Source organism: Lepidochelys olivacea (assembly GCF_965140295.1).
Source record: "Lepidochelys olivacea isolate rLepOli2 genome assembly, chromosome: 1".
Lineage (NCBI taxonomy): Eukaryota > Metazoa > Chordata > Testudines > Cheloniidae > Lepidochelys > Lepidochelys olivacea.
In genome coordinates, this window is record NC_140411.1 from 328,926,267 (window position 1) to 328,946,216 (window position 19,950).

General features: G+C 41.3%; 1 protein-coding gene across 5 annotated transcripts in view; it reads left to right on the top strand.

Annotated features, from left to right (window-relative positions):
• ORC5 (origin recognition complex subunit 5) overlaps positions 1-16,895 on the top strand; it is a 121,227-nt gene extending 104,332 nt beyond the window's left edge. For 4 of the 5 annotated variants that reach the window (XM_084649628.1, XM_084649629.1, XM_084649630.1 and 1 more), the window contains 2 exons: positions 2,406-2,518; positions 16,343-16,895. In XM_084649628.1, the coding sequence (XP_084505754.1) occupies positions 2,406-2,518; positions 16,343-16,388 (159 nt within the window). In that variant the 3' untranslated portion in view covers positions 16,389-16,895. Of the gene's footprint in view, positions 1-2,405; positions 2,519-16,342 lie in introns of those variants that run through there. The other variant, XR_014714288.1, reaches the window with a different exon arrangement.
• Positions 16,896-19,950: the final 3,055 nt, after the last annotated feature.

Below are 19,950 nucleotides of genomic sequence, written 5' to 3' on the forward strand. Positions count from 1 at the left end.
GTACTCATGCTCTTGAGCCCCTCCAGACAGCTTGACATCTTCCTGAGGTGACATATGGGGATAGCTGAAAGCCCCCATTATTATTGGGTTTTCTGTTTTTGTAGCCTCTCTAATCTCCCTGAAGCATTTCAGTCATCATCACCATCCTGGTCAGGTGGTCAGTAATATATTCCTACTGCTATACTCTTAATGTATGTATCTTCACCAATGTCCTCCTTTCCCTTCAACCTTTGTCTGCCTCACGGCTGGGCTCTGTGGGGAGAGGAGGGCTGGTGGCTGCCTCACGGCTGGGCTCTGGGGAGGAGGGCTGGTGTATGGGAGGGGGAGACTGATGTTTGGGCCAGGGGGTGCCCCATGGCTTGGCTCTGGGGGAAAAGGGGTCTGGGTGTCTGGGCCAGAGGGTGCCCTGCAGCTGGGATGAGGGGGATGGAAGTGCGGGTATCTGGGCTCTGGGGGCCCCAGACAGCCCACTCCAGCACTCCCCAACTGGAACTGGTTTGTTAGGGATTTTTTTAACTCTCTACTCCTGGGGGAATCTTTTTTGCTGTTGTCTGTATTGTTGACACACTTGTTGACAGCTATTTTGAAATAAATTACCAACATAATGAAACTGGAGTGATTATGTTGTGTTATTTTGACAAAATATGCAGAATTTTTAATATTTTGGCACAGAATTCCCCCAGGAGTAACTGTGACAGTAAGGAGCCAGACAAAGACAAAGCTTGAGCAGCCAGTAATGGTGTGCGGGCTAAAGATGGTGGCATAGTTTTGTCTTTGTCTGTCATCCTCTTGTCATTCCAGATGATGGAGTTGGGTTAATGGGGCCTTCATTTCTTCCTTTTCCCCCAGCAGAGTCCTGGTGGCTAGTTGCTACAAAGTCCGTTGTGCTCTGAGCAAAAAGCTTTCCTCTTATGACTAGTACCCAGCTTGCTCTGCAGTGGCAAGCAGAGCTAGTGGGTCACTGATTAGTGAACTCACCTGCACACCACACCAAGTTCAGAGATGCCTTTGGCAAAGAACTTTTTAGCATCCCACCCTCAACCTTGGAGTCAGAAGGAGAAAATAGCCACCAATGTGGACAATTTAAAAATAAACCCTGTAAATAACAGTTTGGCTTTAGCCTATAAACCCTTTATGGTATGGATTGTCTCTTTTCTGTATCTGTACAGTGCCCAGCACAACTGGACCTAAATCCTGACTGCAGTCTTTGGGTGCTGGTATAATACAGTATAAATATTTATTACTACAGCTGATGATGATAATAATAATAATAAAAATCACCCTTGAGGGACACACTTAACACAGATTAGCCTTCAGGAGTTCTATTAAACTAAATGTATTTTCATATTGTATTTCTTGTGTCTTTTTCCCTTCTATTTCTGTATCTCCCAGCTTCACTCTTTTCCTATATCTCTACATTTGTACTTCCGCCTTTCTGTCATTTTCTTTCTCTCTCTCTCTCTCGTTTGTTTCTCACCATTCACACTTTTTCTAGGGTCTCCATACTCATTCCTTTCTTTTATTTTTAGTGTGTGCTTGGGCACCATTTAAAGTAAGTAGCAAAGTGTATTCCCTGTGTTTAATATGGTGTATACCCTTAATACTACAGTGTGGAAACTATCAAGACTTTAATGGCATTGAGTGTGCATGTGTGTGTATATATATGTATGTATTGATACATACATATCTAACTCTGCTAAGAGATCATCTTTTGGAAGAAGGAAAAGAGAGAGAAATGTCTATCTGTACACATTGGTTGATCTCTCAAGGTAGTGTGTGTGTGCGAGTGTCTATACATGTGTGCACACACACATACATACCTCTCTCTTTCCTTCCTGGTCCACTCCCCAAGGGATGGGTTTTTGGCTTAGCACATGATCTTTAGGACCCTTCATCCTGCCTTCCAACCTTGGGGCTTCTTTCTCATGGCAGGGTAGGGTGATTCAATGAGTTTTTCAAATGTGGTCTAATCTGGCACAATGGGCTCTGGGGTATAAAACTCTGAGTATGACGATTCGAAAAGGTGGTCTCCACATGTGAGGGACGTGAACTTGATGTATGTCTCAGGTGGCTGTCAAGACTTAAAAAGTGCCAATGCAGGGAGATAACGGAACTGTAGAGGTATTTAAGAAGAATTTCAGGGTAACTTCTGATATGAAGTGCCCTAGGTTTCAACCTATGAATAAGGCTGCTCCTGCTGCAGAACTGGTCATGTGAATTTACACCCTTCTGGATCAGCTGGTTTCAGAACAGTGGGACAGTATTGCCAAATGTAGAACTTCCTTATGAAATATGGGACGTTTGGTGGCCTTGCAAAAGTTATGTTGGTGACAAATGAAAATTTGGTCATTGTTATTCCTGTTTGCAAAAGTGAGTAATGTTTCAGTGATGTCTCTTGTTTCTAGATCACCTCTCTTGTGACACTCCAGCTTTTGACCTTGGTTGGCCATGATGACAAGCTTGATGGACCAAAGTACAAATGTACAGTCTCTCTAGACTTCATCAGGGCTATTGCAAGGTAAGATTGTTAAATTGCATTTAATGTTCCATGCACTGACCTGTATAAAAGGTTTAGGTTTCAAAACCAATTATTTGTTTAACCATTTATACTGGCTTCCTGCAGTGCACAGTAGAGGATTGAATAGATTGTTTGTTTGTATTCCAGTAGTAGATAGAGACAACATCCAAAGTTAGGCCTTCATTGTGCTATGCTTTATACAGATACATAATGAGAGAGTTCCTGCTTGAAAGAGTTTATTTAAATTGGCAAGACAAAAAAAGGGAAAATATTATTCTGTGGAATCAAGGCCCAGAGAGACTATGACTTGCCCGAGATCACATTAAAAAGTCAGTAGCAGAACTGAGACATGAACCCAGATCTCCTGAATCCCAGTCTAGTTCTTTCACCTCAAGGCCATCCTTCCTCTTTTCTTTGCATCCATGTTTTGATAGTTGTGGTCTCTGCAACAATGAAAATAAAGAGTTAAGACCCTCTACCAAATTTTTATTGCATAGGGAGGTGGCTCAAAATTCATATCCTTGGTCTTGGTGTTATCGTAACTCTCCATACACCATTCAGTGTATTGACAGGTTTGGGATTTTCTGTTGTGTTTTTACTAATTTCCACTGTTATTAGCAAATGCACAAGTACCAGTAGCTTAATAAAAATGGGAAAAGATTCAAAATATAAAGTAGGGAGATAAAACGGATGTATGAGTCAACAATATCAAAGAGTTTAAGTAGACATAACACACATTTTAGCCATTCAGTAGCATCAGGGACCAGCACAAGATGAGCAGCCTTTGGTAGGTGTGCAGCATCCTCAACTGCACCGCAGCAATACAGAGGGCTGTTCCTGAGTCACCAGGTGTGGTCATTTCACACACATCTCACCACTCCACATCTGAAATGGTTGAATTTCTACAAGAGATTGCCTGGCATTGAGGTGCCACACTGTCTCTCATCATGCTGAGTGGTGATGGAGTCTCTGACAGAGAGCAGCTCATTCCCATTCCGCTCACCATAATGTGACAGCATCCGCTGTAGAGATGGTCGCTAACATACTCCACATTGGTCATGTGCTGATGAGTCGGCGGCAATGCACCTCTCATGTATCTTTTAAAAAGTGGTAGTTGTGGCATCTCCTGTATTTTTGCTGCAATACAACACCTGATGTTAGGAGGTGGGATATTAAAAAGGACTGGTAACCACTTGGTGTTTTTTGGTCTTATTGTTCCTGTTGTTGTTCTCCAACTGAGTAGCAGAGTGTTTGCACTTTAACTCCCCCAGTTGAGCCTACTAGCTTATTTAGAAGGCCATTTCAGTTCTTAATCTCCTGAACTACCTTGGTGAAGTGTCCTTTTAGGTACTTAAGTGTACAACCTTGAGTTCTTCTTTGAGTGATGACCCTGTGGGAGCTCCACTTCAGGTGATTGTGCGCTCTGAGCCTCTAGTCAGAGAACTTTGACAGCAGTATCTGGCCAGGCTGCACATGCGCTCTCTCCGGCTCTCGCCTGTGGCGGCAGTTGATTAGCAGTGTCAGGCAACCACCCTTCTCAGTTCCTTCTCAGTTGCCCTTGGTCCCTAGTCGGAGCTCTGGCAGTGCTTTCACTCACTTTACCTCAGAATTAGTTTAGTTAGATTAGTCAATTAGTATAGTGTAATTAGGTTTTTTGATTAAGACCCCTTTACTACTTTTCTCCGCATAAAAAAAAAAATCTTCCATTTCACCCCCTTAAGGGACATTTTTTCCTCAGAATGCCAGGGTCTCCTGGCTTTAAATGCTGCCTCTCCTGTCACGAGGCAATTCCAATCTCCAACGGACGCTTGCAATGTGTCCGGTGCCTGGGGGAAACTCATGTACCCCAAAAGTGCACACAGTGCCACAGTCTTAAGGCCCAGACAAGGGAAGTGAGGGACCTTAAACCAAAATTTATCCTGACGGAGAAGTACCTGCTTCCCGCTTGGAATCTCAAACTTCTCCTGTTGCCCTATCACCGCATGCGGTTCCCTCTCCTCTACCCTGCAAGGAAGGAACCTGTCTCCTAAACGACGGGGACAGAGGAGAGCTAACACTCCCCCTACCAAGATTGTGTCAGAGGAAGCGTTCCCTGACTCTATCCACTACATCGGTACTGACCACGCCGCAGCTTAGTACCTCTGAGTCAGCAGGGACCGCCGTTCCCGGCGCTTCTGTCAAAGCCACAGACCCTAAGCAGGCAGGCTCTAAGAGGGCAGAGAAGACTGCCCCCTCCACTTCAGCACAATAGCACGGACAAAGCGCTCGGTACCGAGCGACTCTGCATGCTACAGACAACGTCACCTCTTGGCTCTATGATGCACAGCATAGATACTGCACCACAGATTACCACGCCATCCTCTGCATGGTCTACACCGGCTCCGTTCCCATTGGTACCTCGTTGTCTCCCAGTACCACCACAATTCTCCATACCGCCTTCCACACAGATACCTTCATCAGTACTGCAACCTCAACAGTTTCTTGCACCAAAGGACTTGACGATTGCCCCAGTACCAGAATCACCTCTCCTCGGTACTGATAGTGCTTTGGTACTTTCACGGCCACTCATGCCACCAACTAGATCTGCCCCTCCTTTCTGTAGTGAGGGGGATGAGGAAGGGGAGGCTTTCTCCTCCCAACACTCTTCACCTATACAAGGCAGTGTTTGGTCTGCACATCAGGAGCACCCTAAACATGTGTCGCAGCCTGATTTTCAGGGATGGTATGGTCACCTGTCGGGGCCTAAGCCTATGCCCTTCCCACGTCAGTGGGCATTCTGGGACCCGCAGGCAGCTTATAGACAGTATTGCCCCAAACCTGAGTGGCACCACGAAGGTACATAGGCACTCTTCACCAAAACTCACAGTGCCAACAGATACTCCTCCCGAACAGACCTTTGAGGAGATAGAAGTAGTCTTAGATCAGGAGGCAGCTCCTGCTACCACCACTTCATTCTCGCCAGACGAAACTATTGTGCCCCCTCTGCCTACTGCTGGAGATGATTTCAGAAATTTCCAAGAACTCTTCAAAAGAATAGCAGACACATCCCAGATACCCCTAGAGGAGATCTCTAAGTCACATCACGAGCTCTTGGACATACTCCACACGTCCGCCTCCTCCAAGATTGCCCTCCTGATTAACACAGCATTCATGGAACCTGCCACAATCATCTTTCACCCGCTACCATCCCACCCACATGTAAGAGGGAGGACAAAAAATATTATGTCCCTTCAAAAGGGATGGAATTCCTATTCACACACCCTCAGCCAAATTCATCGGTAGTCAATGGAGTTAATGAACGGGGCAACAGCATTGCTCTAGAACCACCTCTTATGATAACCCAATTTGCTCACCCAATTACCAAGATTCCTCCAGGGAGTGTGCAGCCTCTACCCAGAACCCAGAGCCCCCAATGTCCCTGTGGGACCTGACCTCGTTGCTTCGATCTCTCACAACTGCCCCATTCGAACTTTTGGCCATATGTTCTCTTCTACATCTTTCCATGAAAGTAGCCTTCCTAGCTGCCATCATGTCCGCTAGACATGTGGGAGAAATAGGGGCTCTTATGGCAGGTCACTCTCAGACCTCACCCTAAAGTTTTGCTTGAAGTTTCTTCTTCCTTCCACATTCATCAACCTAGTCATCTTCCCACGTTCTTCCCTAAACCTCACAAGGATAGACAAGAGGCAATTTTCCACACCCTGGACATCAGAACAATGCTAGCCTTTTATCTTGAACAGACGAAGTTGTTCAGGAAAACTCCTAAATTGTTCCTCTCCACCACGGAACGTTCCAAAGGCAACCCATTGCTAAGCAGAGACTTTCCAGATGAATTTCAGATTGCATCTACCTCTGTTACTGACAACATGACCTACAACCCCTCCCCCCATGGGTTAGAACACACTTCACGAGATCTGTAGCCACACTGGTTGCCTTCCTGAACAACATGACTATTATCAACATTTGCAAAACATCTAGTTGGACATCACCTCCCACATTCATACAACACTACGTCATTGATGAGGCCTAAGCTTCTGACACATGGCTGGGACACATTGTCCTCTTGTCTATTCATAACCAACTCTGAATCCCTCCTCCCACCAAGGGGCACAGTCACCTAAAGTGGAGCACCCACAGGGACATCACTTGAAGAAGAGAGAGTTACTCACCTTGTGCAGTAACTAAGGTTCTTCGAGATGTGTGTCCGTGTGAGTGCTCCACTACCCTCCCTCCTCACCTCCACTTCAGAGTTCTCATCAATACTCTGCAGTAGAGAAGGAACTGAGAGGTGGGGAGGCCGCACAGTGCTAATCAACTACCATCACAGGTGTGAGATGGGGAGAGCGAATGTGTGGCCTAGTTGGGTACTGCTGTTGAAATTCTCTGACTAGAGGCACAGGGTGCACAATCACCTAAAATGGAGCACTCACAGAGGAACACATCTCAAAGAACCTCAGTTACTGCACAAGGTGAGTAACCTTCTCTTACACCTAGATATATTGGCTTTGGGTCATGTGCTAATCATTCTCCATTCAAGATATTGAATCCTCTGAGGTGAAAACATGAGGACGCTGTCTTTGACACACTGTGTTTAAGACACCAATTATTGAAGTAGCCACTGATAGCTTCCATATTTTGGTTCAGATTGTCCTTAGTCTTTTTGAAGTCCCTGTCTCTTGAAGCTAGGCAGATGTCATCCACATCCTTAAATGGCTTGGAGATTGTTGGAGGCAGATCTTTCTGTAAATATATTGAAAAAGGTAGGGCAAAAACAGATCCCTGAGGGAATCTGTTCTTCTGGATCCTCTGTGTGCTCAGTTTATTTCCTAGCATCACCTGAAATTGTCTGTTTCAAAAGATCATTTCTGTGGCTATAACACCCATCGGGGTGACATCTTTGACAACATGATCAACAGGCCAATGTGCCAGACAGTAGTCAAGAAACACAGCTCTGTCTTTTTTCCTTCTGTTGGAAACCATTTTCTTTTCAGGTGGTAAGATCAAGAACTAGGTCTGGAACCTTGCCCTGTTCATCACTCAGATCCTGTTCTACTATGGGCATGATTCTTTGCTGAATTAATTGCTTTTAATTGCTTTTTTAGATTTTAAGTGGTTCAAGGAATAGCAAACAGAACAAAGCAGATTACTAAGCAAATGAAACAAAACACACAAACTGAGCTTAACACACCTAGATAGGTAGGATACAAATTAGCAGATTCTCACCCTGAGTGATAAACAGGCTGGCAGATTCTTAAGGCCCAAGTTGCCGTGGCTTTTCCAGGTTTTCTTACACAGGCTAAAAATCCTTCCAGCCTGGGACCATCACTTCCCACAGTTCAGTCTTTGTTCCTCAGGTGATTTCAGGTGTGTTGTAGGGAGAGTGAGATCCTCTCCTGTTGTCAGTGTCCCTCTTTTATATCTTCCCCCCACTTGCTGGAAAGCTTTTTTGCTGTGATCTGGGTCAAACAATTCCCATTGTGTAGTGCTATCTGACCCGGATCAAACTGTTCCCATTGTGTAGTGCTATCTCTGAGAGCTTTCTATTGCACACAGTTCCTGGGGTAATCTTTATGCTTGTGTGCATTTCTTCAGTAAGCCACTAACATTGTTTGGCCTCATCCAACACAGCACATTTGAAATACAGAGACGTGGTCAATATTCCCAGCTTCAGATACAAAAATGATACATGCATACAAATTGGATAAACACATTCAGTAAATCATGACCTTTCAAATGATACCTCACATGGGCCATCTTGCATAAAGTATAACTTAGTTGTACCATATTCATATCATAACCATATTTCTATGAAAAATATGGAGTGTAATTTCACAGCCCCCTGTTGAGATGTCCCAGATGAGGTCAGGAGAACAGCAGTGCTTCCATCATGGGGAGAAAAAGTGGCTGTCTGCGTAAGGTAATACAACAACTATAGATCATTTATAGAAGCCCAGTCTGTGAGATCCAGTCCATTCTTGTCAGATTCTCTTATAGCCCCAGGAGGTGTGGTGATTGTTGAAGCTCCAACAGATGGATGGATGTTGAAGTGTTTGTAAAGATGGGTTGTTTCAGGCTACATCAGCAGGCTTAGAAACATTCGCAACTTCAAACTGACTAACTCTTACAATATCACAGTGCAGCAAAGTAGTTGGTAGGGCCTCCACATAAGTATCAGACTTCACATAAATGTCTCTGCCACATTTTCCATGAAGATTGTAGCTAACAATGTCATAGCCTCTCGCTGTCAGCCGCCTGGCAAGGAAGGAATCTGCATGCTTTTCTAAGAGACAACTAAGAAGCACCCTGTGACAGACCATGAGATTCTCTATTGCTGAATGCTTTGCAGCTGACAGCCCCTCAGTACTGAGTTGAAGAATGGAGAGAAAAGAATCAACAAGAACCACTCCTGCATTGCTGTTGCCGGGATTTGGATTGTCCAGAATCAGTCTGCTGTTTTCTGCTTTAGTTTCCCCCAAAGGGTTTAAACAGGGTGCATGATGAGAACATAGCAGCACTGCTTCACTCATTTCTATAAAGCATGCTTGTGTAGTACCATAAAAGTTTGTCTCTATACCAAGGTGATTGTGAATTTGAAACATGGGGAAAGGAGCTCTTCTATTAGCCCTTTATTTTCCTCCCTTAAGTTATCTCCTCATCTTGATTGAACAGAATTTTTTCATATTTTGCTGCATATCATTTTCAAAACGTGGTCAATATGTTCCTATCAAATAATTCTGCCATTTCTATCCATTGAGTCATTACAACGTGTTATGCTAGTTCAAAATACAATAAAGGAAATCAGCCTTATTGAAGTGGTTTGAATTTCTTTAAAAATATTCCTTATATTGTGTTGTTTTATTTTGGAGGCTTTTGTTTTTACTTACAAGGTACTTGCTTTCAGTTGGGACAGAAAGCTTTTGCTTGACAGATGTGGCTCAAAGTCTGTAGCTCTAGTTTTTTGCTCCTGCAACATGGGGAGGTCTTATGAAATTTCCAGTGAGCTGTCTTTGCCAAGTTACTCTGACCTTTTGATGTTTGTAGCCTTCTGGGCTTAGTTACCAGCATTTTTCAAAATTACCTTAAAAACAGATAAGGATTCTGAGGAGGTATCCTGTGAATTATAGGAGTTTCAGTTTGCAACATAAGAGAATCTTTAAATATTGACTTGGACTTGTGTAGAAAAATAATAGAGCAGAAATTTGCACAATATCTAATAAGAATACTGGAATATTATCTTTTTAATTTACTTTATAATTATTAGTTTCAAAACTAATGAAAAATAAAACACCAAAGACTTTCAATACCAATCTGTTAACAGATTTCTGGTTACAAATTCTAATTAACCTGGTAATTGTGTCCAAATAGCATCTTTCTGAAATCAAGACTTACTTATTAAATGCAGATATCCTTGGATTGTTCTTAAAATACATTTTGGGTTTTTTCTCTTATGTTTTTGCAGTGGGAAAAGAACTCACTGTAACAAGCAAATCAGAAGCACAAGATGATTGATCATCAAAAGAAAAAGCTATGCAAATATAGACCTTATATCAAATTCAGAATACAACAAAGTACAAGTCTTATGGGGAGTTAAGAAATCAAAGAAAAAGATTATACAAAGAAAAAAATGAAACAAAAATCCACAATGATAATATACAGACGCCCCCTGACTTACGCAATCGTTCCATTCCGGAAAGCCTTGCGTAACTCGAATTTGCGTAAGTCGGAAACGTATACCTGTACGTTATACAAATATTTCCGCAACTCGAAAATCCTATTTTTGGCTTATGGAACTTTTTCCATAAGTGCGAATTTGTGTAAGTCGGGTCTTGCGTAACCCGGGGAGCGTCTGTGCTAGATAATCAGGTTATATTGATCACTTAAATTAAAAAAAAAAAAAAATTCTTGGGCAAGCCACCAAACTTTTGGCTTCATAGATGTCCAGTTCTTTTCCTGTTGCTTGGGTTTTAGCTTCAAAGAGCATTCTAGCCTCAACAAAATACCAGCTTTCAGGTTAGAAACTGCATTGTATTAATTGCTAGTGGAATTACAGAGGGATAAGTTTAGCTCATTCAGTTTTAAGTTGGTTTTATGTTATCAGACTTAAGTCAGAACCCCAGTTGTGAATACTGTAATGTATTCTATGTCCCTAATACAGATCAGTGCTTTTTCCATGAAAATATTGCTCTAAAATGGTGATCCACTACATTGTCAAAAAGCACATTATGGTTCTGATGGTTGGACCCTCCCCCCTTTGGGGTGCCATTGGATGTGCTGGGATCCCACTGAGCCCACCTGTCCTATCAGCCTGGGTTTGCCTTACACTGTGCTACTGTGACAGACTCTCAAGCCCCTTTCCAACACACACACACAGGCAGGGACACCCCCAGATGTAGAATCTCACGGTGTCTGCAATCAGCTCTCTGTGGGAGGACTCAGCTAGGGGATGCCCAGCACTCTTGTTCACACACCCTCTGGAATGTAAACCCAAAATTATATTGTCTTGCGCTGTGTAGATCTCTATACAGTGTAAGCTCATAAAAATTCCCCCTCCCTCAATGTGGAGGAAGATATGCACCGCTCTTCCCACCCCTCCCACCCCAGGTTATGAATTGCACAAACTGGGTTTTGAAATAAACAAAAAAACAAGTTTATTAACTACAAAAGGTAAATTTTAAGTGATTATAAGGGATAGCAAACAGAACAAAGCAGGTTCCTCAGCAAATAAAATAAAACACACAAACTAAGCTTAATACACTAAAGAAACAGGTTACAAATAGTAATTTCTCACTTAAATGTTGTTTTAGGCAGGTTGCAGAGTTTCTGCAGCTCAGGGTTCCAGTTACTTCTCTTCACAGGCTACCCCTGTCTCCTTGCCTTTCCCCAGCTTTGTTCTTTTGTTTCTTCAGGTGTTTTCAGTAGTCTTCCTTCTTAGGCAGGGAGGCAGTAGAGAAGAGCTCTGATTAATTCATTCCCGAGCCTTAAATAGGATTTACGTGTGGTGGGAACCTTTTGTTTCCCTGTTTGACCCCCACACCCTTTGGTGGAAAACTGCCAGCTCAAGATGGTGTCCTGTACCAGGTGACATGATCACATGACCTTGCATGGTCAAAGCAACCCTGAGACAAGATTTATTTGTAATGTCACAGGAAGGAACTTCAGGAAGATGGGAGATCAGCATTTTCAAAGACTCATTGTCTTTCCTAATGGCCCATCCAGGCTCATTCCCTACTGTCTGGTGGGCGTTCCCCAAGTACACACACAGTTGTAATTGTTACATAGTCAATATTCCTAACTTCAGATACAGGACTGGCACATGTGTGGATAACAACATTCAGCAAATCATAACCTTTCCAGTGATACCTCACATGACCCATCTTGCATAAAATATATCTTAGTTATACCATATTCATATTATGAGAATATTTTATGAAGAATATGGGATTCAGCATCACAATGGTAGCTCAACCCTAGCTAATACTTAGCACTTAACACAAAATTTGTTGCCAACAATATATAAAAACCAGCATAGATTATGAGAATTCTTATATATTCTCTCTTGTGTGATCTCCAATTTATATAAGCTAAATCAAACCAGAAAAAAAAAAATCTGTTCCTCTGGAGCCCTCATTTACCTGTGGTCTCTGACAAGGCTCAAGCTCTCCCCATACTAGTCACTAGCTATACAAAGCAGTTAGAGTTGGTGAAACAGCCCAGGAAGAAGTGTGTGCAGTACTTAGACAACAATCATCCCTACGTCTCCTTTGCATCAAATATAAATACCCCTATCCTCCACCTTTTCTCTGTGTCTAATCAAATACAGAATCAGCTCATGGATGAGGAGCAGCTAGCCAAAGCTGAACCCAGGCAAGATATGGGATGCTGGCAGGAGGAAAGGAAGCACTTCAAAGATCTGTCCACCTCTAACACATCCAACGGTTGAGGGAACCTACGTTTAGATTTTGACTCATAGCCTTGGGTTCATTTGGACTTCTCCATGTTATTGGATGTCCAAATAGTCTTGTCAGCAAAAAACACCCAGTTCCATATGCAACATGGCCTAATCCTATCTGATTCAGGGCCTGGCCAGAGTGTGAGCCACACAATCCTGTCCTCCAGGCTTTATTGTAACTCACTGTGCCCAGGAATTAAGTCACGTGAATGATGTCTGGAAAAAACTTCCACTGGTTTAAAAAAGAAAAGAAATACAGCAGCTCATCTGCAACACAGTTTGCTGTGAACAAAACCACCCTGGTGCTCTGCTGCTTGTACTGGATCTGAAATGAATAGAATCCAGTTCAAGGACTCTGTCCTGATATTCAAAGTGCTCCATTGAATAGAACCAGGCCACTTGAGAGATTAGCTCTCCCTTTGCAATGTGACCTTCCACCAAACCTATGTTCCATTGGAACTAGGACACTGCCCAGGAGCATAGGGAGGCTCAGAGCACGGAAGCAGAACCTACACTGTGGAACTCACTCCTGCAAGAGAGCAGTTGTTAGTCTTCACCACTTTCAGAACTCAATGCAAAATATAACTTGTTAGCTCAGCTGTCTCTCAGTAGGACCTGCATACACAACACTATTCAAGCCATTTTTGTGAAGGGGAGAGATTATGGTTGTTTCCAGTTAGTTGGACCTGTTGAGATACTACAGTGATGGGGCCATACCTAGATAGTAATTGATAGGTCTGAAAATGTAATTGTAAACAGGGAATCATCGTTGACTGGAGGTGTATGTCTGGTGGGGCCCTTCAGGGACTGGTTCTTGGCCCTATGCTATTTAACATTTTTATTAATGACCTGGAAGAAAATGTAAAATCATGAATGATAGCTTGCAGATGACAAAAAATGGGGGAGTGGTAAATAATGAAGAGTACAGTTCACAATTCAGGTGATCTGAATCACTTGGTAAGCTACTCACAAGCAAACAATGTGCATTTTAATATGGCTAAGTATATACATCTAGGAACAAAGTATGTAGGCCATACTTACAGGATAGCAGGCTCTATCCTGGGAAGCAGTGACTCTGAAAGAGATTGGGGGAGGAGGGGTTGGATAATCAGCTGAACATGAGCTCTCAGCGTAACACTGGGGCCAAAAGGACTAATGTGATCTTTGGGTCCATAAACAGAGGAATCTCAAGTAGGAGTGGAGAAGTTATTTTATTTCCATATTTGGCACTGGTGTGACCGCTGCTGGAATACTGTGTCCAGTTCTGGTGCCCACAGTACAAGAAAGATGTTGATAAATTGGAGAGGGTTCAAAAAAGAGCCATGAGAATTATTAAAGGATTAGAAAACATAGTGATAGACTAAAGGAGTTCAGTCTAGTTAGCTTACCAAAAGAGAATGTTAAGGGGTAACTTGAATATAGTCTATAGGTATCTACATGTGGAACAAATATTTAATAATGGGCTCTTCAATCTAGCAGTGAGATATAACATATTCCAAAGGCTGGAAGTTGAAGCTAAACAAATTCAGACTGGAAATAAGGTGTACATTTTTAACAGTGAGAGTAATTAACTACTGAAACAATTTACCAAGAGTCGTGGCGGAATCTCCATCACAGAAAATTTTTAAAACAGGATTGAATGTTTTTCTTCATGATATGCTCTAGGAATTATTTTTGATGAAGTTTTAGATGATCACAATGGTCCCTTCTGGCCTTGGAATCTGAAAATCTCTATTATGTCTTCTGACATCTTTCTCATTCCCTTTCCTTCTCTGTTTCTTTATCTCATTTCCATTATTTCTATCCCCTTTCCATCCCTCTGTCTGTCATGTTTTTCTAAGAATGACAGGCTGTAGTTACAAAAAAAATTGGTTGGTGCTGTAATCCTACACGTAAGAGATTTTTCCGCCTATACTCCATGGTGCCAGCTGCAGGGTGAAACTTATCTCTGTGATCTAGTAAGATTCATTTGCAAACTGCAGCAGATCGTGCTACCGTGCAAGGGTGCACCTGCCTTTAGTTTCTACTCCGGCTGCTTGCTTCTCCCTCTTGTGGGAAAAGTCATCCTATCAGCAGCAGAAGAAAAGGAGCTTATTCACCACCTCGGCCTCCAAGCAAGCTACTGATTTCTTGTGCCTTGATATGATAGTGCTAAAACAAATTGCTAGTAAATAAAAGTCCCAGTTGTGAGAGTCATCTGGTTTCTCATCTCCATTACCCAGCATATTTCCTAATGTAAGCCTGATGTATTGAAAGGATAGAGAGTAATACCTTCTCTCTGTCATTCAAGCCCTTCGGTTTTTATCTTTGGACTTCTACAAGGAAAAATCAAAGTAATTTCCCTTTGTTTTTGAAACAAAAATTAAAGTTTGCAAAGTTACCTTTGTGGAGAGGCACATAATCACATTTCTCCTCCCTGTAGAATTCCTACATGGTCAATGCTACTTGTGTGCAGTCATTTTCTTCTCTGCCACAGAGATCCATTTATCACGTAGTTCTAAAATATTTCAGCAGGTCTTCGTACCTTCTGCAGACAAACTCCTTTGTTTGCCTTGTGCTATTACATTTTTTCGGTTGTTGTAGTTTGAAGGCAAGGGGCACATATGTCATTAGAAGTTTTAAACTATTGTTCAGATACCTCCAAATTTAAGAAGTAGGTTAATTCAGGTCTTCCTTTGCAACTGCAGGAGGAAGCTTTTGTGTGTGTTGAATGTGGCAGTTCTTGTCATACGGTCACTACTGGTACTAATCATGATGACATGATGATTACAATAGTTTTTCATTTAGTAGCTGGTAAGGTTAACGTTTGTCAGAATGAGTGAGTGTTACTTTAGAAAGCCTTATAAGTAAGGTACTTACTTGTACCTCTCTCTGACATTACAGAATATAATATTGCCACAGTTCACTTCATTTAGCTTTATAATGGTTTTAATAAGTAGACTTCAGAAAACATATTATATATCTCAGGAATTTCTTGATTTTCTGTGCCCAATACAATACTTTGTAGAAACTTTTTTAAAATGTAGATTGCAAAGTGATGTGTGAGCCAAGAATATAAAATGAGTGGCCTGACAAATAAGACATCCAATTAGTTAATCTTTACTTTGCATTGTGATCAGCTATTTTTGCAGCACTGAATACTTTTTTAATTTTATACTTGTCATTATATCCAGTAATTTTGGTCATTTATTCAAATAGTAACCCCAAAAACCTGAATGTTAGATTGTACAGCAGAATGAGTTTGGAGAAAACAATTAATTACATGTTTTACTCCACTGCTATTTTATTCTCCCCGCCATCAAAGTACAAAAGTATACATTAAAATCTTCTATCCTATTGAGTAGCATTCTTGGATTTTTCAAATTTAGCTATGAACATGGGTCAACTAGTGTCAAGACTGAAAGAATGCAGACTGCAAATGAGTACAGATGAAGGAGTTATGCAGTACATAATGCTAAAACAGGTGGTTTGGAAGAGGAACAAAATGTTTAATAGCTTAAAAGATTGCTGCTCTGCATCTCCAACTAGTGTATCGTGTTTACCAGGCTAAAGAAATAAATTGCTGTCAACTTAGATCTAAGTTTGTTTTTACAGCCTAAAGAGTCTTTCTTTCAATCTTTAAATCCTTGGTAAGGGATTCCTTTATTGATGTATTAAATTCCTCTAAAGTTTAAACAATCAAAAGACTAATACTATAAATAATGATGTCTTTATACAATTTAAATTCTGTAATTCAGTGTCTTATTTTATTTATCTCTGAGGAATTGGTTGCTATCTGTTGCAAAGAGTGTCTTGTGTGCATTGTCACCAAACAGATTACAGTCTGAGCACTCGAGGGTTTATTGTTCTAAAATACTGTATGTTTTTGTTTACAGGACCGTGAACTTCGACATAATAAAGTACTTGTATGATTTCTTGTGAAAACAAGCCTCCCAGCCATATGGACACCGTGACAATGACTAAAGCAAGCTGTGTTCCTCTATCTACTTAGCTGGCCAGGGAGAGGAGCATTTTGGCTCTCCTGGATTTGTCCAAACAGGTGCTGGCCCAGCATGCAATCAGATGAAAATATTCTGATTGGTCTGGGTGGATCTGAGCAGAGGACTGTTTACCGGGGACCCTGGAGTATTTGGAAGCAATGTGTTAATTATAAACAGCAGGGTTTGAGCACAATCTGTTCTACTCTTAATGATGTTATCTTAACACTGAAATTGCCTGAAACCCATTTACTTAGGACTACATTTTGCTCTATGAACTATCCCCTGTGCTTTGAACATGGCAGCAGCCCTTGTTTGTATGCCCAGTCTTTTCACTTCCTCTCTGCAGGAATCTTTGCAATTGCCTGCCAAAGCAGCTTTTCCTAACGCCACCATTTTAAGAGAGTGAAGCAGCAAAATATAATAAACGTAAGTGCATGTTTAAAATCAAGCTGGTGTATGCTTATCTGTGGATCATATATAGATTAGATGTTCAACTCACATATATAGGGATTATGATAGGAAAACCCTGAATTTATCAGCACAGAATTTATCTTGAGACCCACTTGTAAATGTTAACCTTAAAACCTCCTTTTTACCACATTTTTAAAAAAATCAAATTTTAAAATGTATGACTGCTAAATCTATCATTTACATGCTAGATGCCAATACTGGCAGGGCTTTTCCACTTACCAGCTTTCAAGGAGCTTTTTATTTAAATATTCCTGTAGTTCTTTTGAGCTCAGCCAGAGTTTCTTGAGTGCAAAATTCTTGTGCAGTTCTCAGTGGAAATATTTTAGCATAGTGTGTTATTGAAGCAAAGCAATCTAGTTTGACATATACTTGTAAGTACACTCTAAAGCCAGGGTATATACTATAGTTTGGTGCAGCATGGGTTCTTCTGCATTAACGTGTATGGAAGATAAAGATTCAGCAAGTAGCATGATGTACCTGTTGCACGATATTCTTAGCAGAGAAAACACTACAGTCTGAAAGAGGCAAAAAGTTGAACATATGTTATCATACCGTAAAGCCTTTATCACACTTGCTGAGAAACTCCAACACTTAATTTTCAAAACATCCAAGTTTTCAGCTTCAAAAACTTTTTTTTGTTAACCAAAAATCATGTATGATAGGGTAACCGTAGTTTGTAATAAATTCTAAATTCCCTTCACTTTTCAGAATCAGATGCTAGGCTAACCACTAAATGGCATTTTTTTTAATTGCACTAGAAACTTGAGCAAGAATGTGCAGTATAGGATTTTGAGAGTTCCAGCATCTATTCCTGGGAGTCAAAGAAGGGGACACTAGGAAATTTTAGCTGGCTGAACACAAACTGGATCACCTGCTGTGTAATACATACCTACAGGAGCACATCACAGCTTTGCAAGCTATGTTGTCATCTAGTCCAATTCCAGATAAGCTTTAAGGTCTACAAAGTCCTCCAATGGCTGGGCCCTGACTCTTCTCCACAATCTACCACATCAGGAACTCTGACATAAGCAAAGCCCAGTCTGAAGCTCTCAATGATGATGGGTAAGGTTTTATTGGTGGCAAATCCAACTTGTGGAATCCCCTTTCACCAGAAATCAGGATGACTCCAAATCCTTAGCATGTTCAGAATAAAATGTAAGAATTTTAAAAAAAAGTTCCTAAAATAGAAGTGTGTCCGAGCCACATTTATGTGATTATTCCTGCTATTTCTAGTCAAAAGCAAACTCCATGTGCACAAGGGATGGTGGAAAGCAAAGTCCTCTAGACTATATACTGCTCTACATAATTTTGCTGGTGCATCGATACTGTGGTGGATGGGTTTATTGGAGATACATAGACATCGGAAATGTGAATCTGGCCTCCTATAGGGGAGTACAACTAGTTTTCTTGCCATGATGTTCAACATACAAATTATTAAAGAACATCCTCAAATTGTTGTATGATAAAAGAGAAATGCATCTATTGCCAGCCTGACACTGTTTGGTTCAATGGATTGGGCAAATGTGCTTAAAAGACAGATCTGTAGATGTAGGAGCTGGGTATACCTTTGAGACCATCCTGAGAGTATGGCACAAATTAAAATCCAACTCACTCTTTTTTCTTTTCCATGTGTCATTTGGCAGAATTGTGGGCTACCACCCACCATATGCTATCCCCAAAGCCTTTAGTAAAACTAATACACCAAACAATATTAAAAATGTAAGGTTGTCCGTAACTCTGAAATGTTCATAGCTCTGAACAAAACGTTATAGTGGTTCTTTCGAAAGTTTGCAACTAAACATTGACTTATTACAGCTTTTAAACTTTACTATGGAGAAGAAAAATGCTGCTTTCCCTTTATTTTTTTAGTAGTTTACATTTAACACAGTACTGTACTGTTGCCTTTTTTGGTCTCTACTGCTGCCTGATTGTGTACCAAATGAGGTGTGTGGTTGACTTGTCAGCTCATAACTCTGAGGTTCTACTGTACATGTGTTGTACCAGTCTTCTGGGCCTTTTTGGACCTTTGGTTTCCTTTAACATTGGCTAATGTATGTAAATACATTGATCTTTGTAATGTGACAGCAAATTGAGCCAAATCCAATATTTTTCTTGTCATGTGGTTGCATTAATTTCAGAGTCTCAAATTGCACAACAGTTCAAATATAGAGGTTTCGGGGTTTACCTCCAGCTGCTTATTATGTTATGCATAATGAGCGGGGTCCTGCAGGGATCAGTTCTGGGTCTGGTTCTGTTCAATATCTTCATCAATGATTTAGATAATGGTATAGAGAGTACACTTAAAAAGTCTGCAGATGATACCAAGCTGGGAGGGGTTGCAAATGCTTTGGAGGATAGGATTAAAATTCAAAATGATCTGGACAAACTGGAGAAATGGTCTGAAGTAAATAGGATGAAATTCAATAAGGACAAATGCAAAGTACTCCATTTAGGAAGGAACAACTAGTTGCACACATATAACATGGGAAATGACTGCCTAGGAAGGAGTACTGCGGAAAGGGATCTGGGGGTCATAATGGACCACAAGCTAAATATGAGTCAACAGTGTAGCACTGTTGCAAAAAAAGCAAACATCATTCTGGGATGTATTAACAGGAGTATTGTAAGCAAGACACGAGAAGTAATTCTTCTGCTCTACTCCGTGCTGATTAAGCCTTTTCTGGAGTTTTGTGTCCAGGTCTGGGCTCCACATTTCATGGAAGATGTGGACAAATTGGAGAAAGTCCAGAGAAGAGCAACAAAAATTATTAGAGGTCCACAAAACATGACCTACAAGGGAAGATTAGAAAAAATCGGGTTTGTTTAGTCTGGAAAAGAGAAGGCTAAGAGAGGACATGATAGCAGTTTTCAAGTACATAAAAGGTTGTTACAAGGAGGAGGGAGATGAATTGTTGTTCTTAACCTCTGAGGATGGGACAAGAAGCAATGGGCTTAAATTGCCGCAAGGGATGTTTCAGTTGGACATTGGAAAAATTTCCTAATGTCAGGGTGGTTAAGCACTGGAATAAATT